This window comes from Rutilus rutilus (genome assembly GCF_951802725.1).
Source record: "Rutilus rutilus genome assembly, chromosome: 12".
Lineage (NCBI taxonomy): Eukaryota > Metazoa > Chordata > Actinopteri > Cypriniformes > Leuciscidae > Rutilus > Rutilus rutilus.
The window spans coordinates 9016096-9043069 of NC_140217.1; the positions used below are offsets into that span (position 1 = coordinate 9016096).

The window sequence follows — 26974 nt, forward strand, 5'->3', positions numbered from 1 at the left end:
GGACTGAAATAACATCACAGTAGCATTACGGGAAATCCCTGGTTGTGGTACTCATTTAAATGGGAAAGTCTGCCTGTGCTCTCTCTCTCTCTTTCTTTAATCTGGATATGATCCGCTGTTTGTGTTGTCTCTGCTTTTCAGGGTCTCTCTCCGGATATTGTGCGGTATTTGGCCTTTTTCTCTTACTTCGCCCTGCAGTTGGCGCAGCTCTTCCTCAGCTGTTTTGCAGACCGAGCACCCTCAGGCAAAGCCACCCTCAAGGTATGAACTGAGCAAACTCTTCATCAACTAAAATAATCCATCACAAACAATCCTGTGGTGTTTACTTCTGTCTTTAAGTAATATAGAACCCAACCCCCCCATTTTGAAGTGAATTATGGTAATGGTTGTAGCATATCCAACTACTGTCTCCCGCAAGAATGTTGCACTTAGATATTAGCTGAACTCATGATTGGATAAAAGAGCTTGACTCATCTACATGGACACTCTGTGGTCCTCCTTCCCGGATAATGATATATCCTTTTTTAAACTAAATTCTTGACTCATTCTGCCCACTGTTTGGTTGTTATGTATGCAAATTACACACATAGCACTGAGCAGAGCAACACAGAACGTAATCTCCTCACATCTTGTGAGATAGTGGTCCATCTTACTGTTCTCCTCCAGAGAAAAACAAGGAAACAAGCTCAGAGAGGAATTAGAGTGTTTGTGATGAGGTTGTAGCCACAGACGTCGTGCCACACCCCTTGATCCCCTTCTGGCTCAGTCACTTCCTGTGTAGGGTTATTCACTGCATCCTGAAGAGTGAGACCTCCGGTGAGGAGGCGGAGAGAGTGAGTGTTTGCGTGGTTGGCTGTATGGGCAAAGGGGCAGCACTGAGGTCAGCAGTGGGTGGAAGTGTGTTACTGTGGCACATAAGGCATACACACATACACACAGAAAGAGGTCTACCACTCTTACTCACAGATGCTTTCACACTGTTTCTCTGTTTACTCTCAGTTCACTGTTGCCAAATATGATTTCTAGCCACTGCGTTCTCCATCCAAGAAAGCAAAACTGTGAAACTCTTCTTTCTAAAACTGACTGCCTCACATCTGGTTATTTATGTGGATAATGTTAGTTTGTTAAATGTTAATTTATGTGGAACTGTTTTGACAAGCCTTGTTATAATTGAAAATTTAATCTGTATCTATATCACATTTTAAATAACACGTTTGGCTTGGCCCAAACCTGTTAATTAAAATATGATTAGTAAAAATAGTCATTAGTAAATTGGGCCGATATATATATATACCATCCAATAAATTATAGCCAAATGATCATGGGAACCAATGGTATTTCTAGTTTGCCTACTGTTTGTTAAACCAAAAACCTTTAAAAACCATTTAAACATATTCACATGCTGTACTTTTTGGCCATATAGTGTATTTGTAGCCAACTTGTTCTTGTCGTTTTCTCAGAATGCATGTCCTGTTCAAGATGCATCGTTCTTGTCAAAGATCCTCTTCTGGTGGTTTAGCGGGTATGGAATGAAATGATTTAAACACCATTACTAATTTGTGAAAATACTGTGAAAGAAATGCATTCAGTTTGTATTGTGTGTGCTTCCAGGTTGGTTTTTAAAGGATACCGTTCTCCTCTACAAGCAGAAGATCTGTGGAGTCTGAGGGAAGAAGATACGTCAGAAAGGATTATATCCGACCTGGAAGAAGAATGGACAGCGGAGCGTACCAAATTACAGCAGTGAGTTCCATTTAAAACATCAGACATGGTTTTTTTCACACACAAAATTTTGAGGCACATGTACATTTAAGTTGTTTGTTTATGTTGCTATGGATCCTCAAGCTGCTTTGATCAGTGCGATCACATTTTCATCTGAAAGATGCCCACAAAAAGACAAAAAGAGCCCTGTTCCATACACAGTCGAGACAGGAGGATTGTGTCAATTGGTTTGCTTGTTAACACTTTTCTGCTTTGAACATACAGTGTTTTCAAGTCCTCTGAAATCCACTTTTAAGGCCTCACATGTCAGGGTTCTCATGCGTTTTACAATTTGTGGAAACTTGCATTGTGCCGCAGGATGTTTTAATGTCATTCTGTTTTCAATTAGATTGAGGGATAACAAAGAGGGATTAAACAAGCTTAACAACTGCATTTAGGCTTCAGCACCAATTCCTTATGCACATGTCCGTTTGCCTCTTCTCCATCTACAGGCAGGAGAACCACCTAAGCACCAGTGTTGCCTTGGGATCTCGACTACCAGACCAGGCCCAACTCCTCAGGAAGATTCAAAAAGAGCAGAGTTCGGGATTCTGTCTGTTACGGACACTTGCGCGTAGCTTCGGACCCTACTTCCTAACCGGGACGCTGTGCCTCATGGTCCATGATGCCTTCATGTTTTCAGTTCCACAGGTTCTAAGGTGAGAAAGTCAAAGCTGATTCTTGGCCTCATTCTTAGTTTAAGTTCTCAAACTTTGGGTTTTGGTGTATCTAGGGTAAGTTAGGCTTTGAGTTGTGTTTATGAAAAGTTCTGCCTTTAAATAAACACAGATGGCCCCTCTGTGCTTTTAAAGACAGCTCGCTAGGTTATCAAAATATTTTTAGAAGAGACATCTTACGGTTCACAATATCTCGGGATGAAAACAGGAAGTGGCAGTGTGCGGCAGGTGCTTGAGTCAGAGACGCCATACCAGCCAGACAGAGATCATGCTGTTTATGCCCACAGAGAAGCAATTATGGCTTCAAGTCTGAAAGCTTGAGAGCGAGAGATGACCACAGCGCTCCGTCCGCCCTAGACGTGTTAGCTTCGGGGAGGGTAGAGGAACACTGTCGGGGTTGTGGTTACTACAGGAAAGCTGCCAGTTAAATGGGAGGTTTAGTCAGCTACCAGCAAACTGTAGCAAGGAGATCTGTAGCAAGATCTCCCTGCTACAGTTTACTGGTAGCAAGAGCAAACTGTAGCAAGTAGATATATTGTACTGGGATCTTGTGTCAAAAAAGGTGGACTTTGGTGGGAACTATGGAAACATTCAAGGTCTTCTGCCCTCAGAGTAAGCAACATGGATTTTGTAGCATTTGGTTAGGATTCAGAAAAACATTTTTCCAGTTGAACATGCTACGTCTTGTTAATCTCAACAAATCTACCATTCTTCATTTTCAAAGAAAGCTGTGGCTTTACTCGCTACTGTAAACCTTGAGCCAAACCACAATGGTTGGATGTGGTCTGTTACAGAGGAATCTAGCCAAATGCTTAGTTACATCAAAAATCTGCAAATTTCTTTGTACTCTATAGTGCCTTTATTGACCCCTTTTTCTCTTTTTTAAAAGTCTGTTGTTAGGCTTTATGAAGGATGAGGATGCTCCGCTGTGGAAGGGCTATTTCTATGCCTCTCTTGTGTTCCTCCTGTCCTGCCTGCAGTCTGTCTTCAACCACCAGTACACATACACCTGCTTTACTGTGGGCATGAGGGTTAAAACAGCTGTCATGGGTCTGGTCTACAGAAAGGTAGGCCATTTCACCAACACAAAAACCTTGTCAGAACATATGGTTCAATGATATTTGGTAATGGGAGTATTTGCAGAAAGTTTCAAGAGCAGTACAGATACATATATATATATATATATATATAGTGTTATATTATTTACACTATATGGAAAAGTATTGGGACACAATCACAATTGTTTCAATCAGACCCATTGCCACATGTGTATAAAATCAAGCTCCTAGCCATGCTATTATTGGAAAGTGGAAGCATTTCGGAACAACAGCAACTCAGCCCCAAACTGGAATACCACGTAAAGTCACAGAGTGGGGTCATCGAGTGCTGAGGCACATGGTGCGTAAAAGTCACCAACGCTCTGCTGATTCCATAGCTAAAGAGTTCCAAACTTCCACTGGCATTAATATCAGCACAAAAACGGTGCGGTGGGAGTAATGGGTTTCCATGGCCGAGCAGCTGCATGCCTCACATCACCAAGTATAATGTTAAGCAACGGTGGAGTGGTGCAAAGAGGACTGCAGAGGAAACGTGTTCTGAGTGATGATTTACGCTTCTCTGATGGGCGAGTCTGGGTTTGACGAATGCCAGGAGAACGTTACCTGTCTGACTTTTGGTGGAGGAGGAATAATGGTATGGGCCTTTTTTTAAGTGGTGGGAAACCTTAATCTTCTTCAGCATACCAAGACTTTTTGGACAATGCTGCTTCAACTTTGTGGGAACAGTTTGGGGAAGGCCCTTTTCTACTCCAACATGACTGTGCCAAAGTGCACAAGGCAAGGCCCATAAATACATGGTTGAATGAGTTTGGTGTGGAAGAACTTGACTGGCCCGCACAGAGCCCTGACCTCAACCTCATGAACACCTTTGGGATGATTGCAAGCCAGGCCTTCTCGTCCAACATAAATGCCTGACCTCACAAATGCTCTACTGGACGAATGGGCAAAACTTCTCTCAGAAACAATCTTGTGGAAAGTCTTCTCAGAAGAGTATAAGCTGTTATAGCTGCAAAGGGAGGACCAACTCCATATTAATTTCTGGATTTAGAATGCGATGTCCCTGATAGTGTAATAGTCAGGTGTCCCAATACTTTTGTACATATAGTGTTTGTATATATATTATACATTTTTTACATGTTTTTAATCAATCTTTCCCTCTGCTTTTGTTGCTGCATCTTGGTTATCCCCAGTCTCTTGTCGTGAATAGCGCAGCACGCAGAACATGCACAGTGGGGGAGATAGTCAATCTGGTCTCTGCCGATACCCAGAAGCTAATGGATTTTGTGGTGTATTTCAATGCTGTGTGGCTGGCACCCATTGAGGTCACACTCTGTCTCTTCTTTCTTTGGCAGGTGAGGGCACACATATTTGTGTATTTTCATTCCACTCCAGTATTTCCATTCTAGTAATATAAGTAAAGTCTGAATTGCATTCTTAACATTTGGAGATATTGGTTGAATAGTTGTTTTAGCTTCCTAAGAGAAATAAACAAGACATGTCTTATTTCAGCTTTTAGGACCATCAGCTCTAGCGGGCATCGCCACCGTGATCTTCATCTTCCCTTTGAACGGATTCATTGCAAGGAAGAGAAGCAAACTCCAGGTACTGTAATGTTGTAACTCAGGATTCATGTGTTGTCACTCACCTGCTATTTGAGGCCCAGACTCCTTAAAAAATCTAAATGTCCTCGATAATTACACATGTAAGAGGTTACTGTACAATAAAAACAGGTTACACTTTATTTCGATAGTCCACTTTAGACATTCTACTAACTATAAGTAACTTTTCAACTACATGTCAACTAACTCTCATTAGAGTATTAGTAGACTGTAGCAGACAGTCAATAGACTGGTAGGTTAAGTTTAGATGTTAGGATTCGGGTTAGGAGAATAAGTTGACTTGTAGTTGCCAAGTAACTTATAGTCAGTAGAACGTCTGTTAGGGGACCAACAAAACAGAGTGTTAGCAAATATTAAGCAGACAGTCTACTAATACTCTAATGACATATAGTTGACATGTAGTTGCAAAGTTACTTATAGTTAGTAGAATGTTTAAAGTGGACTATCGAAATAAAGTGTTACCTAAAAACATACTGCAAGTTTCATACCTCAAAGCTAACTAACCAGTTAAAAATATGAATTTTTGTTTAACATGTCCCTTAACATGAGTATGTAAATCAAGGAGGTGTGCTTTTAACAACTCATGTTTGTCCATCAATCACAAGAACAATACTGCTGTGTGGGTAAGATGTCGAGTAAGACCGTCTGACGTTGTAATCTCCAGAAACATAATACAAAGATCTGAAAATGCATTTTGTGACCCCAAAACCCTTAAAGTTCAAAGAGGGATGGCTAATTCTGAATGGGATTCTCATTAAAGGAGATCAAAATGAGTTAAGATCCTCATTTATCTCACCCAATAAGATGCTTTCTGAGACATCAGACTGTTGAGGAGTGCTATGAATGGATGAGTGCTAAAGTAAGTCAGCGTGAAGGGTCCACAGCTGGTTTAGATAGTGAAGTGAGCACAGCTTGAGTGTGCGGGTTGGATTCAAGCTTCTCTTGCTCCTTTGAAGTTGCCCATGCTTCCTCCAAAGCAAAGCAACCACAATGCTTGCAAATGGCAATAAAAGTTTCAATTTTATTTTTCAGAAAACAGACATTTGGCATGCCTCTGACTGAGTCAATCTCTCAGCTCATAACTGTTGTGTTCTAGAATATCTTAACATGCAGTTAGAAATGTATTGCCTTCTTCAATGTTAATCATTCTGACGTGAAACCATTCTGCTGAAAAGACCAGCTTAAACCAGCACAGATTGGTTTGATGCTGGCCCAACTGGTTCAGTCAAGAATCCTTGTAGGAACAAGGCTGGTAACCAGCTATGCAGCTTTTTGTAAGCAGGGCAGCCAGACATCAAGTAAAGAAAATGCCCAAAACCTCTCTTTTATTTAGTGGTGTAGTGGCAAAGCTTTGATGACAGTTGGCTGTTTTCTGTTCATTCCGCAGGAGATACAAATGAAGTACATGGATGGACGGGTCAAGTTAATGAACGAGATTCTGAATGGTATCAAGATCTTGAAGTTCTACGCCTGGGAAAAGGCATTTCTGGAGCAGGTCCTGGGATACAGAGAGAAGGAGCTTAAAACTCTGAAGAAATCACAGATCTTATACTCTGTGTCTATCGCCTCATTTAACTCCTCGTCCTTTCTGGTAAGAAAAGACAGATTCTTAACAAATGTATCAGGGCTGCGACCAAGTGTTGTGGTACTCGAGTCCGGACTCAAGTCCGAATACAAGACCATCTTTTCTATGAATAGTCCAGACTAGCTCCAGCTCATGAATCTGAATAAAGGCCAAGTCCAAATGATCTGAAAAATATGGTCTTGGACTCGATGGTAACCTTTTGGGAAGGGCCTAAATCAAAACTGACATTATAGTAATGACTAATTACCTAAACGACAGGATGTGATATTATAGTTTTGACTGATTGTTATTTCCATTCTTTGCCAGATTGCTTTTGCCATGTTTGGTGTCTATGTGCTCATTGATGATAAGAATGTTCTGGATGCTCAAAAAATCTTTGTATCAATGGCTCTCATCAACATACTGAAAACTCCCCTAAGCCAGCTTCCTTTTGCCATGAGCACAACCATGCAGGTGAGAATTACATCAACTCCAACACCATTATATTCTGCCCTGATTATTTAAAGGTGCTGTTATGTGTTGTTATTTCTGGGTTCTACTGATCTTGAATTAAATGGACAACTTATTCTTGTGTTGCAGGCTCTCGTCTCTCTAAAGCGTCTGGGGAAATTTCTCTGTCAAGATGAAATCAAACCAGAAAATGTAGCAAGAGAATCCTTTAAATCAGGTGAGAGACCACTTGTTGACAAACTTTATTGTGCAATAGATTTGTAAGGCTAAAAACAGTCCGAATGTTGTATGCACCCTGTGAGACTTTCCCTTTACTCTTCACTTCCGCCTGTCAGTAAAATATGAGCAAGAGCGAGATTAACAACAGTTTGATAATAGCCTCTAAATTTCACAGTTAGGTGATACTGATGTCTCACTTCCTCTCCCTGGCACAAACAATTAGAGATCTCTAAAAACTCACTGGATTGCCTACATTTGAATGCTGTGTAGCCTACTACATAACATTTTATTTTATAAAAAATAAAATAAAATAGTTTATTTATTTTTATTTGTCATCAATCTAAACCGCTTGTTCTATGCTCTATGTCTCGGGCAATCTGCGTATTTTTTAAATAATAGATTACCATAGACATTGCACAAAACAACAGTACATTAAAAAACAATTAGCCTTGTGACAAGAACAATATTACAATATTAACTTTATTATTGATTGATTATTTACTTAAATATTAATTATTTACTCTGCAATCCAAATTACATTTATATGGACCCGTCCTATGATCCTTATTTTTTATTATTTTATTTTTTACAATGTAACATGTCTTCCTGTATTTAAAGTTATCTTTTATACATCCATATACGTTAGTTTATCCAAACTTGATGGGGGTGGAGGCGGGCAGCATTCATCAAATCTGTTCAAGATTGCCTTTGAAAGTTGTTATTGTGAAGATGAAGCTAATTAGACTGTGTAATTAAAGTGAGTCTATAATTTCACAAGCTGCAGGAGAAATCTAGTTTCCCAGAAGCAATCTCTGTAATTTTATCTGCACTTTCCTCCAGAACAATTTGTGTTTGTGACATAGATGTGTGCAGATAGTCTGCCTGCATAGATTGCATGTTAGGGTAGGCATAATATTACATCATTTACTTTTGCTCTTTCATTGTTGCTCTTTACTTGTCAGATGTGGATGGTGTAGTGTTTGACAATGGAACCTTCAGCTGGTCTAAGGATGGCCCCCCATGTCTAAAAAGGTATCATTATCCTGAAAGTTTCCACTAGGCACCTGAATACACAATCAGGCAATAAGTGTCAGAGTTTCAGCAACTTCCCCCTCACTTACACTGTGTGTATGTGTGTGTGTGTGTGTGTGTGTGTGTGAGCAGGATCAGCGTTAAAGTTCCCCGTGGCTCACTGGTTGCTGTTGTCGGCCATGTTGGCAGTGGGAAATCATCGCTGCTTTCAGCCATTCTTGGGGAGACTGAAAAAAGAAGCGGGGCCGTCTCAGTCAATGTACTTGCACTAATCAACCATAACTCTCATTGTATATATTTTATGAAATACATTTTTTTTAATGGCATGTTATGATTATAGAGTAGGTGACCATAATATGAGCCCTGTCTTTCAAAGTAGAATAATATATTGCAATTATATGAATACATATGAAAATCTCATTTAAGCCAGTTTAAATCTAAAATAAACACACATTTTTAGCATTTAAAGATTTAGGTTTAAAAAAAACAACAATATTAGGTAAAAAAAAAAAAAACTAATAATATTCTGCATTATTTCAAGGCCATTAATCAAATTGCAAAATATTTCATCCTTACAGTTGATTGTCTGTTCAGCATTTCTTCGCTTCTGTTTATATAGGGCTCCATTGCATACGTTCCCCAGCAAGCTTGGATCCAAAATGCCAGTCTGCAGGACAACATTCTGTTTGGACGGGAAAAAAAGAAAAGCTGGTACCAGCGAGTGCTGGAAGCCTGTGCCCTGCTGCCAGATCTGGATAATCTGCCTGCAGGAGACGCCACTGAGATCGGAGAGAAGGTGAGACCCTCGCACTTTATAAAAAGTCACACATTATTCAGATTGTTTCAATAGGATCAATAAGCATCCACGAGACCAATCACCATTGAGCATGCATCTGTATATAATATACATCTCTTGAAATAAATCTAAAACTTCCTTCCAGGGTTTAAATTTGTCTGGAGGACAGAAACAGAGGGTGAGCTTGGCACGTGCTGTTCACAGGAAAGCTGATGTGTATCTGCTTGATGACCCCCTGTCTGCTGTGGATGCACATGTTGGTCAGCACATCTTCAACAAAGTCATTGGGCCCAAAGGCATTCTGAGAGACAAGGTGACTTTCACTGTGACGTTTACCTTACACATGGGGTACGGGGTCATTTTCTTGCTCCTCAGCATTTTCAACCTCTAACATTCAACATTTTCAATAAAGACACGGATTTTGGTGACCCACGGAATGAGCTTCCTGCCTCAGGCGGATTTGATCCTGGTTCTGGTGGACGGGGAGATCAGTGAGAGAGGCTCCTATCAAGAACTTCTGAACCGAAATGGTGCTTTTGCTGATTTCATCCACACCTTCGCAAGCTCTGAAAGGAAAGAGTGTTTTTCGGAGGCCTTCCAGAGAGGTAATATGTTATGGATGCTGGTGTCCCCACCATGCTTTTAACTAGTTTAACCAGGGGTTCAAGCTTCACTGGCAAAGTTTTTTTTTTCAAAGTTCCCCTGCTTAAACTAGCGTTGTACTATAAGCTAGACTGATACCTGTTCATCATAAACCAACCAGGACCAGTATGAAAATTCATAGTGGTCTGAGATGATCTTCTAAGATGACAGGGATCTGTCAGATCCAATTGTTGTGAAAAAAAACAACTCATTATAGTTCGAGAATTATTGATAATTTTTATGTTGAACTCATCCACTTGCAGGCTCCAGAAAATCCGTAAGATTGAGTGTTACTGAATACATGCGATTTTCCAGGGATCTGTCCCAAGAGCAGCTCATCGGGTATGGGATTTTAAATATGCTAATTCAATGCAAATAAATATGACACACAGAAAACTGAAACATATATTGAAACTAATACTGTTTCCATTGGCTTATGGATTTCTGCACAAAATCATAACTGGAACTAACAGAAGTTTATGATTCTTGTACGTTTTGTTTATCAAGATAATGTTTATGATCTTTGAAGCATACATACAATCGGTAGAAGTAAAAACAGAAGTAAAGCTGGGCTATAAACTATAAATTATACCTTTGAAAAAACCCATAGAATTCAGGATGTTGGAACCGGAAGTGCTAAAATGCAAAAAATGTAGCATCATATCTGCAGCACACTTTAGCTCTTGTAACGCTCAGCTGTATCAGTTATTCACTAAATATGAGAAACATAAAGTTTGTTTATTGATTCAAACTCAAATCTCTTTCAGTGGTGACAGAAACAGCATTTCAATTGAGCCACTACCTGAATCTGACGAGAACCACATCCCAGACGACATGGGGAAACTGACTACGGTTGATAAAGCACGGATAGGCAGAGTAAGATCACTTATGTTAAAACCTTCTTCTTTTGAAATATGACATTCCTTTTCTATTAACCACATCCATTTTCTCTCTGTCCCTATAGGTCAAACTTGAGATGTACATTGAATACTTTCGCACCATTGGTTTGCCTTTAATAGTTTCCATTGTATTCCTGTACGCCTTCCAACAAGCAGCGTCTCTGTCTAATAATTACTGGTTAAGCTTGTGGGCGGATCAGCCTGTGATCAACGGCACCCAATTAAACACAGATCTGAAACTTGGAGTCTATGGAGCTCTTGGCGTTGCACAAGGTTAGTAGAGTCTTGAGGCCTTAACAGGCTGTTTGTATATCTGTTAGCTCTTAGTGTTTTACGCCAGCCTCAGTTATGATTCAAGTAAACTAAACAAACTTTCATAATTTCTTGTGTTTTAGGAATTGCCATATTTGGTACCACGGTTGCCATCTCATTAGGGTGTATCATTGCATCCCGTCATCTTCACTTGGAACTTCTGAACAACGTACTTCACTCCCCAATGTCGTTCTTTGAGTCCACTCCCAGCGGCAACCTCCTCAATCGTTTCGCTAAAGAGATAGATTCCATAGACAATATGGTCCCAGATGGGCTAAAGATGATGCTAAGTTACTTCTTCAAACTCTTGGAAGTCTGTATCATTGTGTTGATGGCCACTCCTTTCGCTGCCGTTATCATCCTCCCTATGGCATTCCTCTATGGTTTCATACAGGTACGCCTGAATCTGCATTTATGGGGTTAAGAAAAAGAGGCTCATTTGCAAACCGCAAATGCTAGTTTCTTGAACTCATCTAAATCTCCTACTTGGGTTTTGACTGTAATCTTTTTGTCTCACTCTTTTCACCCTTGAAGAGTTTCTACGTGGCCACTTCCTGCCAGCTGCGGCGTTTGGAGTCAGTGAGTCGCTCTCCCATCTACACGCACTTAAACGAGACTGTGCAGGGTGCCAGTGTCATCCGGGCGTTCAATGAGCAGTCACGCTTCATCGTGGGTGCCAATCACAAGGTGGATCTTAACCAAACTGCTTACTTCCCCCGTTTCATAGCAACAAGGTGAGGCACTCCTCAACATTCAGTTTTACAATCACAATGACATGTACACTCAGAATCAAATATCACAATCTGGACTAGAATTCACACGGGAAGCTTTCTTGCATTCAACAACAGCCAGATGGGGCGCAACGAAATGAGACAACAGAATGAAAAATGGCACTGATGTAATGCAAGAGCGCATCCTGTATTACTGTCCCCTGTGGTGGGCTTCCTATCCTATGATACATTTTGATTGATTGACATTGTACTGATATATAACCTCATTCCGGGATGTCATTTTGTTCAGGTGGCTGGGTGTGAATTTGGAGTTTCTGGGTAATGGCATTGTTCTTGCTGCTTCTATTCTCTCTGTGATGGCAAAAGGAATCCTGAGCCCTGGGATGGTCGGTCTGGCCGTGTCTCATTCACTTCAGGTGTGAATCATTTCAAATGTCTCTATGCAGAATCCGACACAAATATTACGAGAGCTACTGGAGATATTGCATGTGGAAACTTGCTCTTGCAATGTTCACCCTCAAACCTCAGCTGCAGGATTGCTTTTAACGCTTGCACAAGCGTTAAAAGGTGTATCTTTCATTTGTGGTCAGCCGTTTTCAAATTAAAATGCGGAGAATAAAATGCTGCCATTAATTGTTGTTCTTCTGTGTTACATAAAGATCAGACAAATCAGGTCCTCTTTAGTGATTATTTCGTTTTAAAATGCTTTTTGCTGTCTCTCAGGTGACAGGTTTCCTGAGCTGGATTGTAAGGGCATGGACAGATGTAGAGAACAACATTGTGTCAGTTGAGAGAGTGAAAGAGTATGCAGACACACCAAAAGAGGTGAGTGTGGCTATACAGCCTAATTAATAGTTATAAACAAAAATCATATTTCTTTCCTTGTTGGTCAGTAATAGCATCATTTTTAATCATAGCTCTTTACCTTTACATTTACAGGCAGCTTGGAGCATAGAAGGAAGTTCTTTGCCACCAGCTTGGCCTCAAACAGGGACCATAGAGTTTCAAGATTATGGCCTTCAATACCGTAAAGGCCTTGAGCTGGCCCTGAAGGGCATCTCCGTTCACATCCAGGAGCGGGAGAAGGTCCATACATATTCTACTTCAGCATTTACTATAAAATATTATTGCTATCTATTTTTGATTTAGGCTATACCTTGCCTCATTCTGAGCAAGGCTAGATTCTTGTACACCTTGAGGAAATAGTCCACCCAAAATATAACCATTTTAATGTTCTAACTAGGATGGTAAAAGTTAAAAGTATATTTCTGTCATTTATCTTGACAAACATTTGGTGGGATTGTGGTAATACAAAGTGTTCCTGATGATACCTTGTTATATTGAAACAATTCCCCCAGTCTCACTCTTTGTTTCCTTTTATCCTTTCAGATTGGTATTGTGGGAAGAACTGGTGCAGGAAAATCATCTTTGGCTCTTGGAATTTTCCGGATCTTGGAAGCAGCAAAAGGAAAGATCTACATCGATGGAATCAATATTGCAGAGATCGGGCTTCACGATCTGAGATCCCGCATCACCATCATTCCACAAGTGTGTATAACTAAGACACTCTACCCTAATGGAACCAAAATAACTATATAATTGTAATATTATGAACTCACAAATCTGTTTTGTAAATTTAATATCTTTCCAGGACCCAGTGCTGTTCTCTGGATCTCTCCGTATGAACCTGGACCCCTTCGATGCCTATTCTGATGAGGAGGTGTGGAATGCCCTGGAACTGGCGCACCTTAAACACTTTGTGTCTGAACTTCCAGATAAACTCAATCATGAGTGCTCAGAAGGAGGTGAAAACCTCAGGTATGTGCATCCAATAGTGCTATTCTTTCACCATTTTAAATGACTGAAAAAGGCCACCATATTTGAGACAATGGGAATGTTGTTTTTGGTTTGAAATTTCTTGATACCATGATAACCAATGGCTTGCAAAAGAGACTTTCGATTAACAATGGCGATTGTTTCTTTTCCTGCAGTCTTGGTCAGAGGCAGCTGGTATGTCTAGCAAGAGCTCTTCTTCGAAAGACAAAGATTCTGGTGCTGGACGAGGCTACAGCTGCATTGGACCTGGAGACAGACACCCTGATCCAGTATACCATCCGCAGCCAGTTCGAGGATTGTGCTGTTCTTACCATAGCACACCGCCTCAATACCATTATGGATTACACAAAGTATGTCATGATACAAAATCATTAAAAAGTGGTTCCTAAACTTTTCAGACCACACAGCTGCATCTCAATCTTCACAGTCTATCAGGAAATAGCTTAAAGCTGCTGTGTAATGTTCAATATTAAAATACTTTCTCACATCCCGTTTTAATATGCAACTGTAAGTTAGCCATTTGCCTGTCATGATTTTGCATCCGGTTCAGTTGGTCACGTGAATTTGCCGAGTTGACCAACAGAATGATGCTTGGTGTGCAAGGAACTTTTGTGTGAGCTGTGCTTCATACATTGCTGTGCAATTGACAATAGACAATGGGCCTTTATGACCATGACATTTTGCTAATGTAACCGCACCTTAAAGGGGTAGTTCATTCAAAAATTCTGTCATTAATTACTCACCCTCATGTCGTTCCAAACCCGTGAGACTTTCGTTCATCTTCGTGAACACAAATGAAGATCTTTTTGATGAAATCTGAGAAATTTCTGTCCCTCCATTGGCAGCTACACAACTGAAACTGAATTGAATGATTTAGTCCCTATTTTCTGAAGAGACTTGATCGCTTTATATGATGAACAGACTGAATTTAGGCTTTTAAACATTCATCAATTCACACATCAGTTGTGGTAAACAGAAGCTCAAGGATGTTCGCTTGACCTGCAAGAACCAATGAGGTTCATTCTCGTGTTACGCAGCACGTTTGAGCTTCAACAAGAACCAATGAGGTTTGTTCTGGTGCAAAAGCAGGGTCAGTTGAGCTTCTGTTTATGTTAGCTGATCAATATTTATGTTAATAAAAGCTTAAATTCAATCTGTTCATCATAAGCAATCAAGTCTCCTCAGAAATGTTTTATTAAACCACTCAATTCATAACAGATACATTTGACGTGTTTTTATGAACTTTTTGAAGCGTCAAAGTGTCAGTTGCGTAGCTGTCTATGGAGGGACAGAAAGCTCTCAGATTGCAGCAAAAAGATCTTCATTTTTGTTCCGAAGATTAACGAAAGTCATAAGGGTTTGGAACGACATGATGGTGAGTAATTAATGACAGAATATTCATGTTTGGGTGAACTCTTTAATGGGAGACGTGTTAGTTTTTGTAATTTTGCATTTCCGTTTTGTGCTGTAGGCTACTCGGCGTAGAAATGACAAAAATAGGCACGGACTAAATAATAAAAAGGTGTATTAACTGCTTACCTTCATTGTTAATTGTATGCATCACATTTCACACACTATTTTTTTCCCCATTTTACTCAATTGTAATGCTTGCGTAATTTATTTATTGGCGTTCTTCACAAATGTTTATTATTGCTCAAATGTCAGTAATATCTGTAATGTGATGTTTTATCAATACTAATACTGCCGTTTTTGTTTTCTCAGGGTTATTGTTATGGATAAAGGACATATCGTGGAGATGGATTCTCCAAATAACCTCATTGCGAAGAGAGGCCAGTTTTACTACATGTGCCGAGAAGCTGGGCTCTTATAAGACATCCACTGTCTTCTCGCGCCCTCTTGTGGTGAAAGCAAAGAATCTGCAGACTCGGTTTCCCAGTTCTCAGCGCAGAACAGAGACATCCCAACAACACAACTGGTTCTTTAAGAGGGAAAAAGACCAGACACTTGAATTACACTTTTCTCCACAAATGAAAAAGGTTTGCTTGATAAATCTGAACTGAAGCTAAGACGTGTTTACTCAGGTTTACTGCCATCTCTGAAGCTCTTAAAGAGGAATGAGGGGGGAAAAGCCTTTGCATTCCGCCAGAAGATAAATATTGGTGCTTAGTGTTCAGTGGAAATGTGTAGCTGATGGAAACCTGTAAATATTGCACATAATTAAACAGACACATAACAATTAGGGAAGAAATGGTGTCTGTTCTGTCTATGCCATACCCATGGTGAAAGAACATGAATGTGAATAGCTAATTTGCTAAAGTTGTTTTACAGTTAATTTTGGTTTTATAACAAATCAATGAAGACAATTCTATAAGCTCTAGTGGTTTCAGTTCTCATCATAGACAGTTATGTGAAGAATCGTGTAAGAGGACAAATAGGTTTACAAACATATTGCCACATATACTTGACCTGAAATTCCCTGACAAATTCCAGACTCGCTTTCAGACACTAATTAAAGCTTTTAAGAGAGGATTTAGGGAGAAAAACAGTACAGTCGCCCAAGCAGGATGTGGCGTTTGTTTGTTTCAGCCAAAGTAAACAAACAAAATGGACAATAATGGCTGGATGAAAGAGCATTCAATCTGTACCCAGTAATATTAACTGCCGACTGCTTAGTTTTAATATCTCAAGAAAATATTGTTCACTACCATTCTGAAAGCAAGAGTTTTTTATTTAGCAGTTTTGAAAAATCCCAAATCGTTTTACAAGCATTGTTCTCTGTAACTGTAGATTTTTAGAAATATATTTTAATCTTAAAAGTGGATATGAACGACACTGCATCTCATCTTGTAAGACAATGCAACAAGCTACATGTGTGACAAACATTCAAGTGCCTTTGTGACACTCCAGAATTTATTTATATTTTGTATTTAATCTTTGACACTTCATCTCATGTTTTATGTTTATACATGTAATAACTGTGTATAAAGAGACTTTTGACATATTGCTAAAGGATGCATCATTGTGCTTTTCTACAATGCTTTGTATTTGAAAAAACATGCTGTTAAACAATTACTCTGTGGACATGATGGAAAAAGCCTCAGCGAAAAAAAAAAAAAAGAAAAAAAAAAAAAAGTACCAAACTATATTTATTGTTTACAGTAGTAAAGGACAAAAAAAACAAAAAAAGTACATGTCAGTACAGAAGGATGCCAACAAATGGAAATCTCAGAGCCGACCCTTAAAACCCTCTCTCCCTTTCAGCCATATGAATTACAGTGGGAGGGCTAGAGATGTTAAAAGAGATCAGACCAGTCCTTATGAGCGATGACAGATACACCTCTGCAACAAAGCCTGAAAGGATTCCCTTTTGATTTGATTCAAGACTTGGTTGTAGATTTGGGATTAAAAAAAAAAAAAAAAGTAAGGAAAAAAAAAGATGGATGGGTCCATTTAGGTCATTCCACTCTCCTCAACCAACATTTAAGAGGGAATGGAAATTGTAAATGGATAGATTTCTACAGACATTTAAAAGTATAAACTTAGAACTAGTTGGCGTAATCCTGCCTTTATCAGCTAATCGAGTACCATTCTTTGGGGTTTGGTCCAGAAAGGGTCACTGTAAATTGTGTCATGTAATCCGTCTCTTCATTTATAAACGACCAACAAGATGATCCATAGATCCCGTCCCTACAGTGAGCTCATACGAGAAGCGGCCCCATTAAAAAGGCAAATGAATCCTACACTGGTCGAACATATTTCTACAACACACAGGCAAATACAATCCGAGATGAAACGGGCCTACTTAAAGCTCTTAAGAATCGAAAGATGAAGAAAAGAAAAAAAAAAAAACCTATGCTTCTTCACTTTTAATAGGGCGAATACACTATGGAGCGGTTCCCTGTTGTGATCGGTCAGAGGGCTTGTCGAGTGAATCAGTGTTCTGAGCAACATAAAACCCTGCAGAAGTGGCTAGTGGGGCCTGTGGACAATTTGAAGAACTTGGCCCTTTGGCAGCCTTCTTGAGTTTGTTCCCCCACCACAGTAGCTGTCTAACCATTGCGTATATAAATACTGGAAACACGTTTGTGATGCCCAACTCTAGGAAAGCTAGAGATGGCAGAAGAGATACAAAGAGAGAAAGAGAAGGGGAAACAATGTGAAAGCATCTGAATGAAACATCATGAGGAATAAAATAGATAAAGCGTGGGGTCCAGATGGTGTGGGGTTTTAGCAGGAGCCGCCAGTTTGTTGCTGAAATACGTCGATCGTGTCCTCGTCCTCCATCTCCAACTAACAGGCAAACGAAAAAAATAAAATAAATAAATAAATGAAGTGACTATAAATGTATGGAAATACTGTATGGCTTGTCACCTGTTAATTTTGGTTATGTGTGTAAAATAATGGCTATTTTATGTGACCTGAGGATGGATGTGTGTGTAACATGTTATGTATGTAATATATATATATTCAAAATAATGGGTATTTTATGTGACCTGAGGATGGATGGATGGATGTGTGTGTAACACATATACATATATATATATACATACACACACACACATATATATATATATATATATATATATATATATATATATATATATATATATATATATATATATATATACACACATACATACATACATATATATATATATAAAGCATGTACACACACATTCCATCATCTGGTCACATAAAATACCCATTATTTTGAGTGACCTGATGATAAAGAAATAATTTTGATAACATAAAATTATTTTTAATACAATCAAAACATAAAATACCCTACATTTGAGGTTGGTAAACCTTTGAAAGGAGTATGATCAGGGATTTCCAGTGTTATTATTACTTAATAAAACTATTACAAATAATTTTCATACCTTGAAACAAACTGAAATAATAGTAAAATGTAAATAGATGAAACACTTATTTCAGTTAGCTGACAATGCAACAGTTCTAGTTTTCATTGAAGTACTAAAATGGAAATAAAAATAAATTAAAGCTAAAAAGAAACAAAACAAAAATAAAAATGACATACACAATTACAAAAACTACAATACTCAAAATATAAAAAAAGCTCAATCAAAATATTTAAATAAATACTGTAATAGTACATTAACACTGGGGATTTGATAGCAATAAAAAAGGGGCACTTTTACTCACCTGTGCCGGTGTGTCTGTCTCATTAATTGGTTGCCCGTCAAATCTAAATCTAATCTGTCTTATTGACAAACCCTGAAAGAAAGCAATGTTTACATTTTTACAATAACAGTCTAGAATTTGATATTACAGATTTTTAATCATTATCAGAAGCAATACTTTTGAGTTCAACCTATAGTGATTTAGATGTGTTTTGTATTGTGATTTCTCTGGTATTCTATTACATTGTTCCAAAAACACACTGACAGTAACAGCGTGACTCACATGGACGGCCCACACAGCAACAACATGTACGTGACTATTTAAGTAGTTGTAATATCAGGAAGAGCCTTACCTGTCTCTCACAGTATGCTTTCATTAATTTGCTGAGTGGCGTATGCCTTTTAATTTTGAACTGGACCACTGAGCCATCCTGCCCTGCCACCTTCAGATTGATGTGGTCATTCTCTGTTTTCACTCCCTCCTGAAACAATAATAAAGTGCATATATGATGTTTGGTGAGATCAAAGTGAGCAAAATGTACACATTTAATATGCATGAAACAACAACATTTTTACATAAGCTACCCTACTGTGGAACATGGTAATATAGTAGGAGGCCCATGGAAAATCTTTTTACGAAGGCGACAACTAAGTAGTGAACAACAAGGCCTAGTAGTGGATGCTAAGTTTTTAAGAACTAACGTTAAGTGAATTGATAAAAAGCGAATAATAACAACGTTCAGTACACCATGGCCACCTCTTTAACAATAATAGCAGCGAGCAGAGCAAGGCGTAAAACCCACAAAAACAGACAAGCAAATGTAGGACCAACTATTAGCCTTCTAGTCAAACATTGTTGCGGCTCTGTGCGCCATTTTTAAGCATCTGGCGCAGCGAGGTGCAACTCAGAACTCAATATCCGTAACCGAAAGATTACTCAAATGAAACTTTGGGGGTGAATATTTTTGATTAACTTGGAATATACACTTTATCCGTTTATTTACCATCCAAATGGCGGACGAACATCGTGTACTACGACGCTCTTTTACATTCCGTAACGCTGTTCTTGCGGCATTCCTTACGCCAGTGGCGTAACGTGGCCGGTGAGCGCCACTTTGCTCTCACAAAGAAAAACCCGCAAACGCTGTATTACACCGGGGCGAATGCGCGGTAAGTACAAAATAATCGCCTACTTTGAATGAGCATCTGCTTAGCGGACGGTTGTAAACATGCAGTGACGAAAAGAGAAGCCCGTAAAATAAAAACGGATGGCATTTGTATGAAAACAAGACAATGATTGCGTGCCGACCGCTTTTCTCCCGCACAAATGCGCAATCTCACTATCACAGCAAGGTTGCATAAAATGAAACTGGAACTCGGCATCATCCGTTTTGAACAAAGCTTAAAAATACGGTCAAATTACAAATCTGAGGCTCACCTTTGGCTTGTCTTCGGACATTTTGCAGGTGTCTGTTGGTCTGAATTATGGAAATATACTGAACACAAGATGCGCTCTCCACACTGTAGAGCAACACAGCTGCCGACGGGAACGCGCTTTCCTTTACCTACTTTATCACCGATTGGTTGGTGTCTGGTCACATGACGTCCCTCTCATTCGCGAGAGCGAGCAAAGCTCCCCGCGAATTTCTGGAGATAAGCAGGCCCGAGCTCATCGTTTATCGTGACCATCCTGGTTTTAGGAGCGAGCAAGGCTAATGAATCAGTTAATTTTATTTCAAATCTACATACCGTTTTAACCAGAGGTAAAAAAAATACTGGTGATAGCCATGTATTTCCTCATTTGTACACAATGATGCTCGGTGTTTTCTGAAATTCTGGCCCAGGTCTGTTTACATGTGTTATAACGTGGTGGATAGGAAGTTGTCAGGTTTTCACGGAAGTTTTTTTCTGGTATCTGGTAAAATAATCCCATTGCAAGTATTGGAGATAAAAAAAAAGAGAGATTGATAGCAAGTGCCTTTTGATATTACACAAGAATTCTCTGGTCACGTGTCAAAATGTTGGCTCGGCCTAAATGTCCTTGTCCTTTGTGTATACTGTATGTTTTATTAGTATGCAGTCACAGAAAAGTCAGAAACTTAATATTTAGCTGAATTCAACTCAAAAACAATTTTACACACATTTTGGTGGTGATTGTACGCATCAAATCTGTTACCAACAATAGTCAATGACTACAAACTTGCCACCCCCTACTAACCCAATTATGTGTAGTTTTTATATTCCAAATTGGGGTTTTTAAATATATTGTATTTTTATAGATTTTGTCAAATTGTATTGACTATGATGTGTATGTATTGTGCATTGATTAAAACTATATACTATGTTTGACCTATATTGACACATTTTACAAGTTTTGGTAAAGGGTTTGCAGACCCCATAGAAAGTGAATTAAATAATAATAATAAAATACAGTTCATATCCCAAGGTAGATAATCAACATTTTAACATTTAACACCTCAACATTTACCATTTGTAAAAAAAACAAAAAAAAAACAAACATTTTTCTATTAGATTTAAGGCAAAACAAGCAAGCAAATTTTAATTATTTATTAATTATTTTGTTCAATAAATCAATACATTACATCAGCAGGCATTTATCAAGTATCCTAAAAAATTATATTAGGCTATGCAGAATAGAGTTTATTTGACTTCATATATTGAGGTACATTTACAAAGAAAAGCCTTAGAATTAGGTTTCAGTTAATCCTTTACAGGGTAAATTTGCAATTACTTGCATATTATGATTTTTTTAACAGTCACTGAACAGCCTAATCAGTATGAGAATGATATGATACGCAAAGTCCTGACCCATTTAGTGCTTATGCAATGTGTTTTGTGTCAACATTTTTGATCTAAAGAATCTGACAAGAACAGAAATAAACAAATGAACATTTGTACTTATAAAATAATACTTAAAAGACTGTTTTAATAAATGAGAGGAAAAACACAATTTTAAACAATATATATCACAGGAGGTTAAAAAGGCATAGCCTTTGTGGAAAATTGTAAATAAAATAAATGAACATAAATGGACTTAGGTTGAATTTATCATTTTGAGCACAGTGGAATCTCATTCTTCCATTCATCCATTTGAATAATGTTGGCATAGACAGCGGATTGTCAAAGTGTTCATCTGTAAAATAATGCACCCATCATTTTAGTTGGGATTTTCAAATCTGGCATAAGGACTTGCCCTGCTGAGACCTGATACAGAGAGACAGAAAGAAATACAAAAGATAAAATTACATATATTAATCAAATATACAGCAACGTATTTATTCTCAAAATAAAGGCCATTGGACAAAACCCAATGTTAAATATTATTATAAAACATAAAAATGTACACATATACATTCGTGTCAAAGAGTGTTTACTGCAGAAACACAAGAGGACAAATTGCATTATCACCACTAGAGGGATCACAACTTCATAAAAACATGAATATTTGACTACTCACAGCAAATGCAGTATATTTTAAAAACATGCAGCTTTTTGAAAACACAAGGCTAAACCTATTTTTAAAACACTGTCATATGCTGCTTACCTTTACAATGATTGACAGTTTTGATATATTTTTCATGCACTGCCAGCATAATGACCTGTTCAAATTCACTTATTTATGCAGTTTCTGAGACGAGGGAATTGTTGACTCACCATATTTTTGACGGATCTCATCGTGTCTAATCTTCATCTCAGCTTTTCTGTGGCAGAGAAACACAAGAACATAAATTCCTTGTGAAATCACACACACACCCTAAAGGTATGTTGACAATCAGTGGCCGTTACAGCTGTAAAACAGGTTTCTCATAGGACATCTTTTGTTACATCTAAGTTCCTCATAACATTATCTTTTGTCTGCTTTGAAAAATCTGAGGTTGGTACACTACCCATAATGAATCTGTATGTGCATATACAGCTCTGGAAATAAAATAAGAGACCACTGTAAAATGAGCAGTTTCTCTGGATTTATTATTTATATGTATGTGTTTTTTTCTATAAACTACTGACAACATTTCTTTCACATTTTGTCATTTAGAGCATTTATTTGCAGAAAATGATAACTGGTCAAAATAAAACAAAAAAGAATATAATGTTTAATATTAATCACGATAGTAATGTTTTAACTTCAGGAGAGTTAAGAAATTCGGGTTATTCCGCCAAAACATAAAGACAAAACATTAGTATCGTGTTGTTTAAAAATGAATATAAACTTGTTTTCTTTGAGAAAAATGTTTTGAGACCTCGATTATGCAAACACGTGCAGCACATAAATAGTAAATCCAGAGAAACTGCACATTTTGCAGTGGTCTCTGTATATGCATGAATATAGAAAGCAGACATTTGATAACGGTAGTGCAACTTAATGAAAATGTACATTTTTCCCCTTTAAACTGGTTTTATATAATATCTTGAATCTCCAGCTGTCTTCTCTATTTTGAATATAAAAATTGTAATCTCTTACCTCTCCTCTTGTTTCGCTTTCGTCTTGTCTAACTTCCGGTTCATCTTGTTATCAAATCGACCAGATCTGTGAAAGACAAATTTTCCCAGGTTGTTGAGGCCTATTTATATGATCCAGAGGTGTCTTAGTTCTCTACTATTGTACCATTTCACAGAGATGCAGATTAATATTCTCATTTATGCTAGTAAATGTAATTACAGCCTGAGGCAGGTGACATCAACTCCCCATAGTATTTAAGACAGCAAAATGGAGGGTGCGTCTCAACAATGTTATAAAAGGCCATGTGACATACAATAGGTCAAACACATCTCGTATGTTCAGACTTACCCAGCGTTCTCGCACTTGCAGCAACAGAATATACACACCAAAAAGCCAATGATGAAGAGCGCTGCAGCCACTGACAATGTAATGATCAAAATCTGGAAGTTTACTGAATTCACAAAAAAACAGAAAGTCATAGAAAGTGTCAAAAAATTATCTCTGAAGGTGATTCTTATAACATTCATCATGGCAAGAACATATGATTATGGTACTGTAGTTACTTTTTCGTTGTGATGAGTTTGTAATTTGGGCAAGAGAAAGGACTAGAGATATCCTCCTGATACCGCTAATATTTTTAATTATGTGCCTGATTACCAATATGCATAAACGTTTTTTATAATTGTTTTATTTCAGTTTTTTGACATAAAAACGAAACAAAAATGATTATTAGACATCAATAAAAACACATGCATTAAAATATGTTAATATTGAGAATAGTAATTATGGATGCAACTGAAATTCTGCTAAATCCAAATATTTATTTTAAACTAAAAACTTTAATAATTTGTAAGCTAAATTTAAGTATTAGCCTTGTAAAAAAATGATTATCTGAATTAGAAAGATTGCCCAAAGTTGTTTTGTGATTTAAATGGCCACACATTAATTTTCATCTATGTTTTGGGCTATTTCTAATCGATAAGATCCACATTCTCACCTGAGAATAAATCAGTTATCTAGACATATATAAATTACAAATAATGCTATTTATCAAAAGATCCAATATTAAATAACCGGCAATCATTTAACTTTGCTCTACAATGTAAATTACGCACTCACACCCCAAATGTTCTTATCTAGTTACTTAATAGAAACACACATCGTTTCCGACATGGGTGTGTGTAATTTAGGTTGTAGAGCAGAACGTTCAAGTATAGTCGAGTTATGTTTACCACAGACCCAATTTCACTCATAAACTGAAAAACCTCATTATGCAAACTCATAGGAAAATTTTGAGAGAACCAGTGGCAAATTAGTCTTCCGCATTTCTTTTTTTACGTCATCCCTGCACCACTCCATATTTATGTAGGTACTGGAGCAGGTTTTTCAAGAAACTAAATGAGCATTCCTTACTTGTGCAAAGGCCCCATCGGGCATCATTCAGTGGGCAGAGGGAATGCGGCGGCAGGATGGTTTTGGCTGGGTATGTTATACACTTTTTAGTTGGGATGCACCACAGACACTGAAAAAATAGATTGAAAACTAATATTGTTATATGCATTCATCCTCTGTAGCTTAATATATATTGAGGGTTGCAGATAGTCACAGCAACAATTCAGCTGATGATGGCAATGACATTGATGGGAATGTTGATACTGATGCACATGTCAGGAACTGTGAGAAGAACAGCAGTGTGTGCGTGTCTGAAGCCTATAAAGCTTTGAAGAGTGAAAGCGTGTCAAAGGTTTGTTGAATAAATATGGAATGTCAGTGTCAGACATCCTGAAATCTACAGCTAAAAAAAGATACTAACAATTCAAATGCCTTTCAATCAAATGGACCTAATAGCACCATGACTTTGTATAACGTTCTGGCAAGGTTGGTTATGAACAAACGTTCTTCCAGTAACGTTAATAGAAGATTAATACAAGTTATCTGGTGTGTAATAATGTTCTCAAAACATTACCACAAAAACATTATTTAGTTGGACATTTACTTAAGAGAACATTCAAAACTAATGTTCCCATAATGATAAAATGTAATGATTCCATAAATGATTGAATAAAAAACTATTTTAAAACCTGAATGTTTTGAACATTCAGAGAACTTAATGGGAACGTTACCAAAACATTCTTAAAACATAATTTTGTAAGCTAGGGATTAGCAAACACCACTAAATAAGTGGCTGACCTGAATACAGGTGGCCTTCGTAAAATACTAGACTGACTTTTGCACAGGATCTCTCAAGTGACTGAGCTCTTGGAGTATAAAGCTGTAAACATCCAGAACAGACCAAACCTGTTCCACAGGTGAGGTAAGTGATACTCTGATCAGTGTAGTTCATTATTTCCTTGTCACTCTTATATTCTCTTTCTCATCTTATGTTTTCATTTATACAGGTCAAATCTCCCTCCTTCCTACTGTAACGTTTACACTCACCCATATGTTTGTGTTGTAAGTAAACAGTGATCACAGAGTGAATAAAACAGGCCAGTCTGCTTTGTGCACCAGTGACAGGCAAAAATATGTATACTAAATAAATAAGTAATATAAGGACAATAATATCACAGAGAGAGAGAGACACAACATGTTATCCAAACTCACATTCACATCTGCCAAGCATTCGTCACAGCTTGTACCATTCTTGCTCTCACAACCTAGAAAAAGTGAGAAGTGTGAGAGAGAACACGTTAGTTAATGCAGAAATGAGTCTGACTCAATACATTAGGCAACAATTAGACCCTATGAGACAGTGGTTGCCTTGGCCATCCGTAGTTATGAAACAGACCAAAAGCAGCATGGGAAATCAGAGTAAGGCAGTTATTTACTAGCACAACATATTGGTCTTCCAGGGGAATTAAAGGTTTAAACAGCTTATATATATGGCCCCAAACATGCGAATTTGTAATAGTTTTTTTTGCCCGTTGCGTTCTAAATAGTAAAAAAAAGAAAGAAAAAAGATCTTGTAATCACAGGACATAAGTTTTAATTTCATTTCTATGTAAATTCAACAACAGTGACAGTAAAAAACAGTAAAAATAAATAAATAAATTCAATCAAAATTTTGATTGTAACAAATGTCTGTTTGCCTTACTTGGACGTGGTGGTGTTGGTGGTGGTGTAGTCGTTGTAGCTGTACTTGTAGATTGAGTCGTAGTCTGTGTTGTTGAAGTTTGTGTAGAAGTTGAAGATTGAGTTGCATTTATTTTAGGTGGTGCTGTAGTCTGTGCCAGTGTAGAACTCAAACCAAAGAGAAGCAGGACGAGAGGAATACAATTCATGTTTTCTTCTTTAAATGAACGAATACTTCAATAAAACGGACTCCTCTGTTTTGTTTGTAATATATATATATATATATATATTATTTGCCTGCAAATATCTCCCTTTAAATCCTCAGCTTCACACTTCATCCGAAACCGTGGAACAGGTTTTGAAGTTTTGTTTCCCTTTCACCTCGCAAAACACTAACAGCCTTTAGGAGGTTAAATTACAATACCAACCTCGGCGAAGGCGTGTTTAATTAATATTAAGTACACAATACAAAAGCTGCTTAGTAATGTTCCAATGACGGTGGCTTGACGTATGAATATTAAGTAGTACATGACGTCGCACTGTAATCTTCCAATGGGGAAGTTCTTGCTCGTGATTGTTAAGCAGCAAGCCGACTGATTTTTGCTTATTTAATCCCCTAGTCTGAAAAAGGTGAAAGGTTTTAAATAATTATAATAATAATAATTAAAAGTCAATAGACTGAGCCTACGTTTCCTTCCATAATCTCTCTTTTTTATTTTTG

The 26974-nt window shown here is 37.9% G+C and overlaps 3 protein-coding genes across 3 annotated transcripts; 1 reads left to right on the top strand and 2 right to left on the bottom strand.

Moving 5' to 3' along the window:
- Positions 1-1321: 1321 nt before the first annotated feature.
- Positions 1322-17013, top strand: abcc6a (ATP-binding cassette, sub-family C (CFTR/MRP), member 6a; the record flags this gene model as incomplete). Its single annotated transcript, XM_084426245.1, has 27 exons — positions 1322-1354; positions 1461-1522; positions 1612-1743; positions 2214-2420; positions 3328-3505; positions 4687-4848; positions 5006-5098; positions 6503-6706; positions 7007-7153; positions 7280-7367; positions 8332-8401; positions 8534-8660; positions 9021-9197; positions 9343-9510; positions 9610-9802; positions 10103-10181; positions 10607-10715; positions 10804-11011; positions 11134-11444; positions 11585-11784; positions 12071-12197; positions 12505-12606; positions 12721-12867; positions 13171-13329; positions 13433-13599; positions 13773-13967; positions 15340-17013. 27 exons carry the CDS (start codon positions 1322-1324, stop codon positions 15446-15448), a joined length of 3954 nt encoding a protein of 1317 aa, XP_084282371.1. The 3' UTR covers positions 15449-17013.
- Positions 16531-20385, bottom strand: sumo3a (small ubiquitin like modifier 3a). Its single transcript, XM_084425008.1, has 4 exons — positions 20158-20385; positions 19073-19201; positions 18742-18813; positions 16531-17868 (listed from the first exon to the last, which is right to left on the bottom strand). The coding sequence occupies exons 1-4, from the start codon at positions 20176-20178 to the stop codon at positions 17806-17808; spliced, it is 285 nt and encodes a 94-aa protein (XP_084281134.1). The 5' UTR covers positions 20179-20385; the 3' UTR covers positions 16531-17805.
- Positions 20386-21272: 887 nt separating this feature from the next.
- Positions 21273-26647, bottom strand: pttg1ipa (PTTG1 interacting protein a). The gene is made up of 7 exons (XM_084425310.1): positions 26276-26647; positions 25786-25838; positions 24595-24703; positions 23530-23632; positions 23203-23268; positions 22395-22441; positions 21273-21944 (listed from the first exon to the last, which is right to left on the bottom strand). Exons 1-7 carry the CDS (start codon positions 26460-26462, stop codon positions 21898-21900), a joined length of 612 nt encoding a protein of 203 aa, XP_084281436.1. The 5' UTR covers positions 26463-26647; the 3' UTR covers positions 21273-21897.
- Positions 26648-26974: the final 327 nt, after the last annotated feature.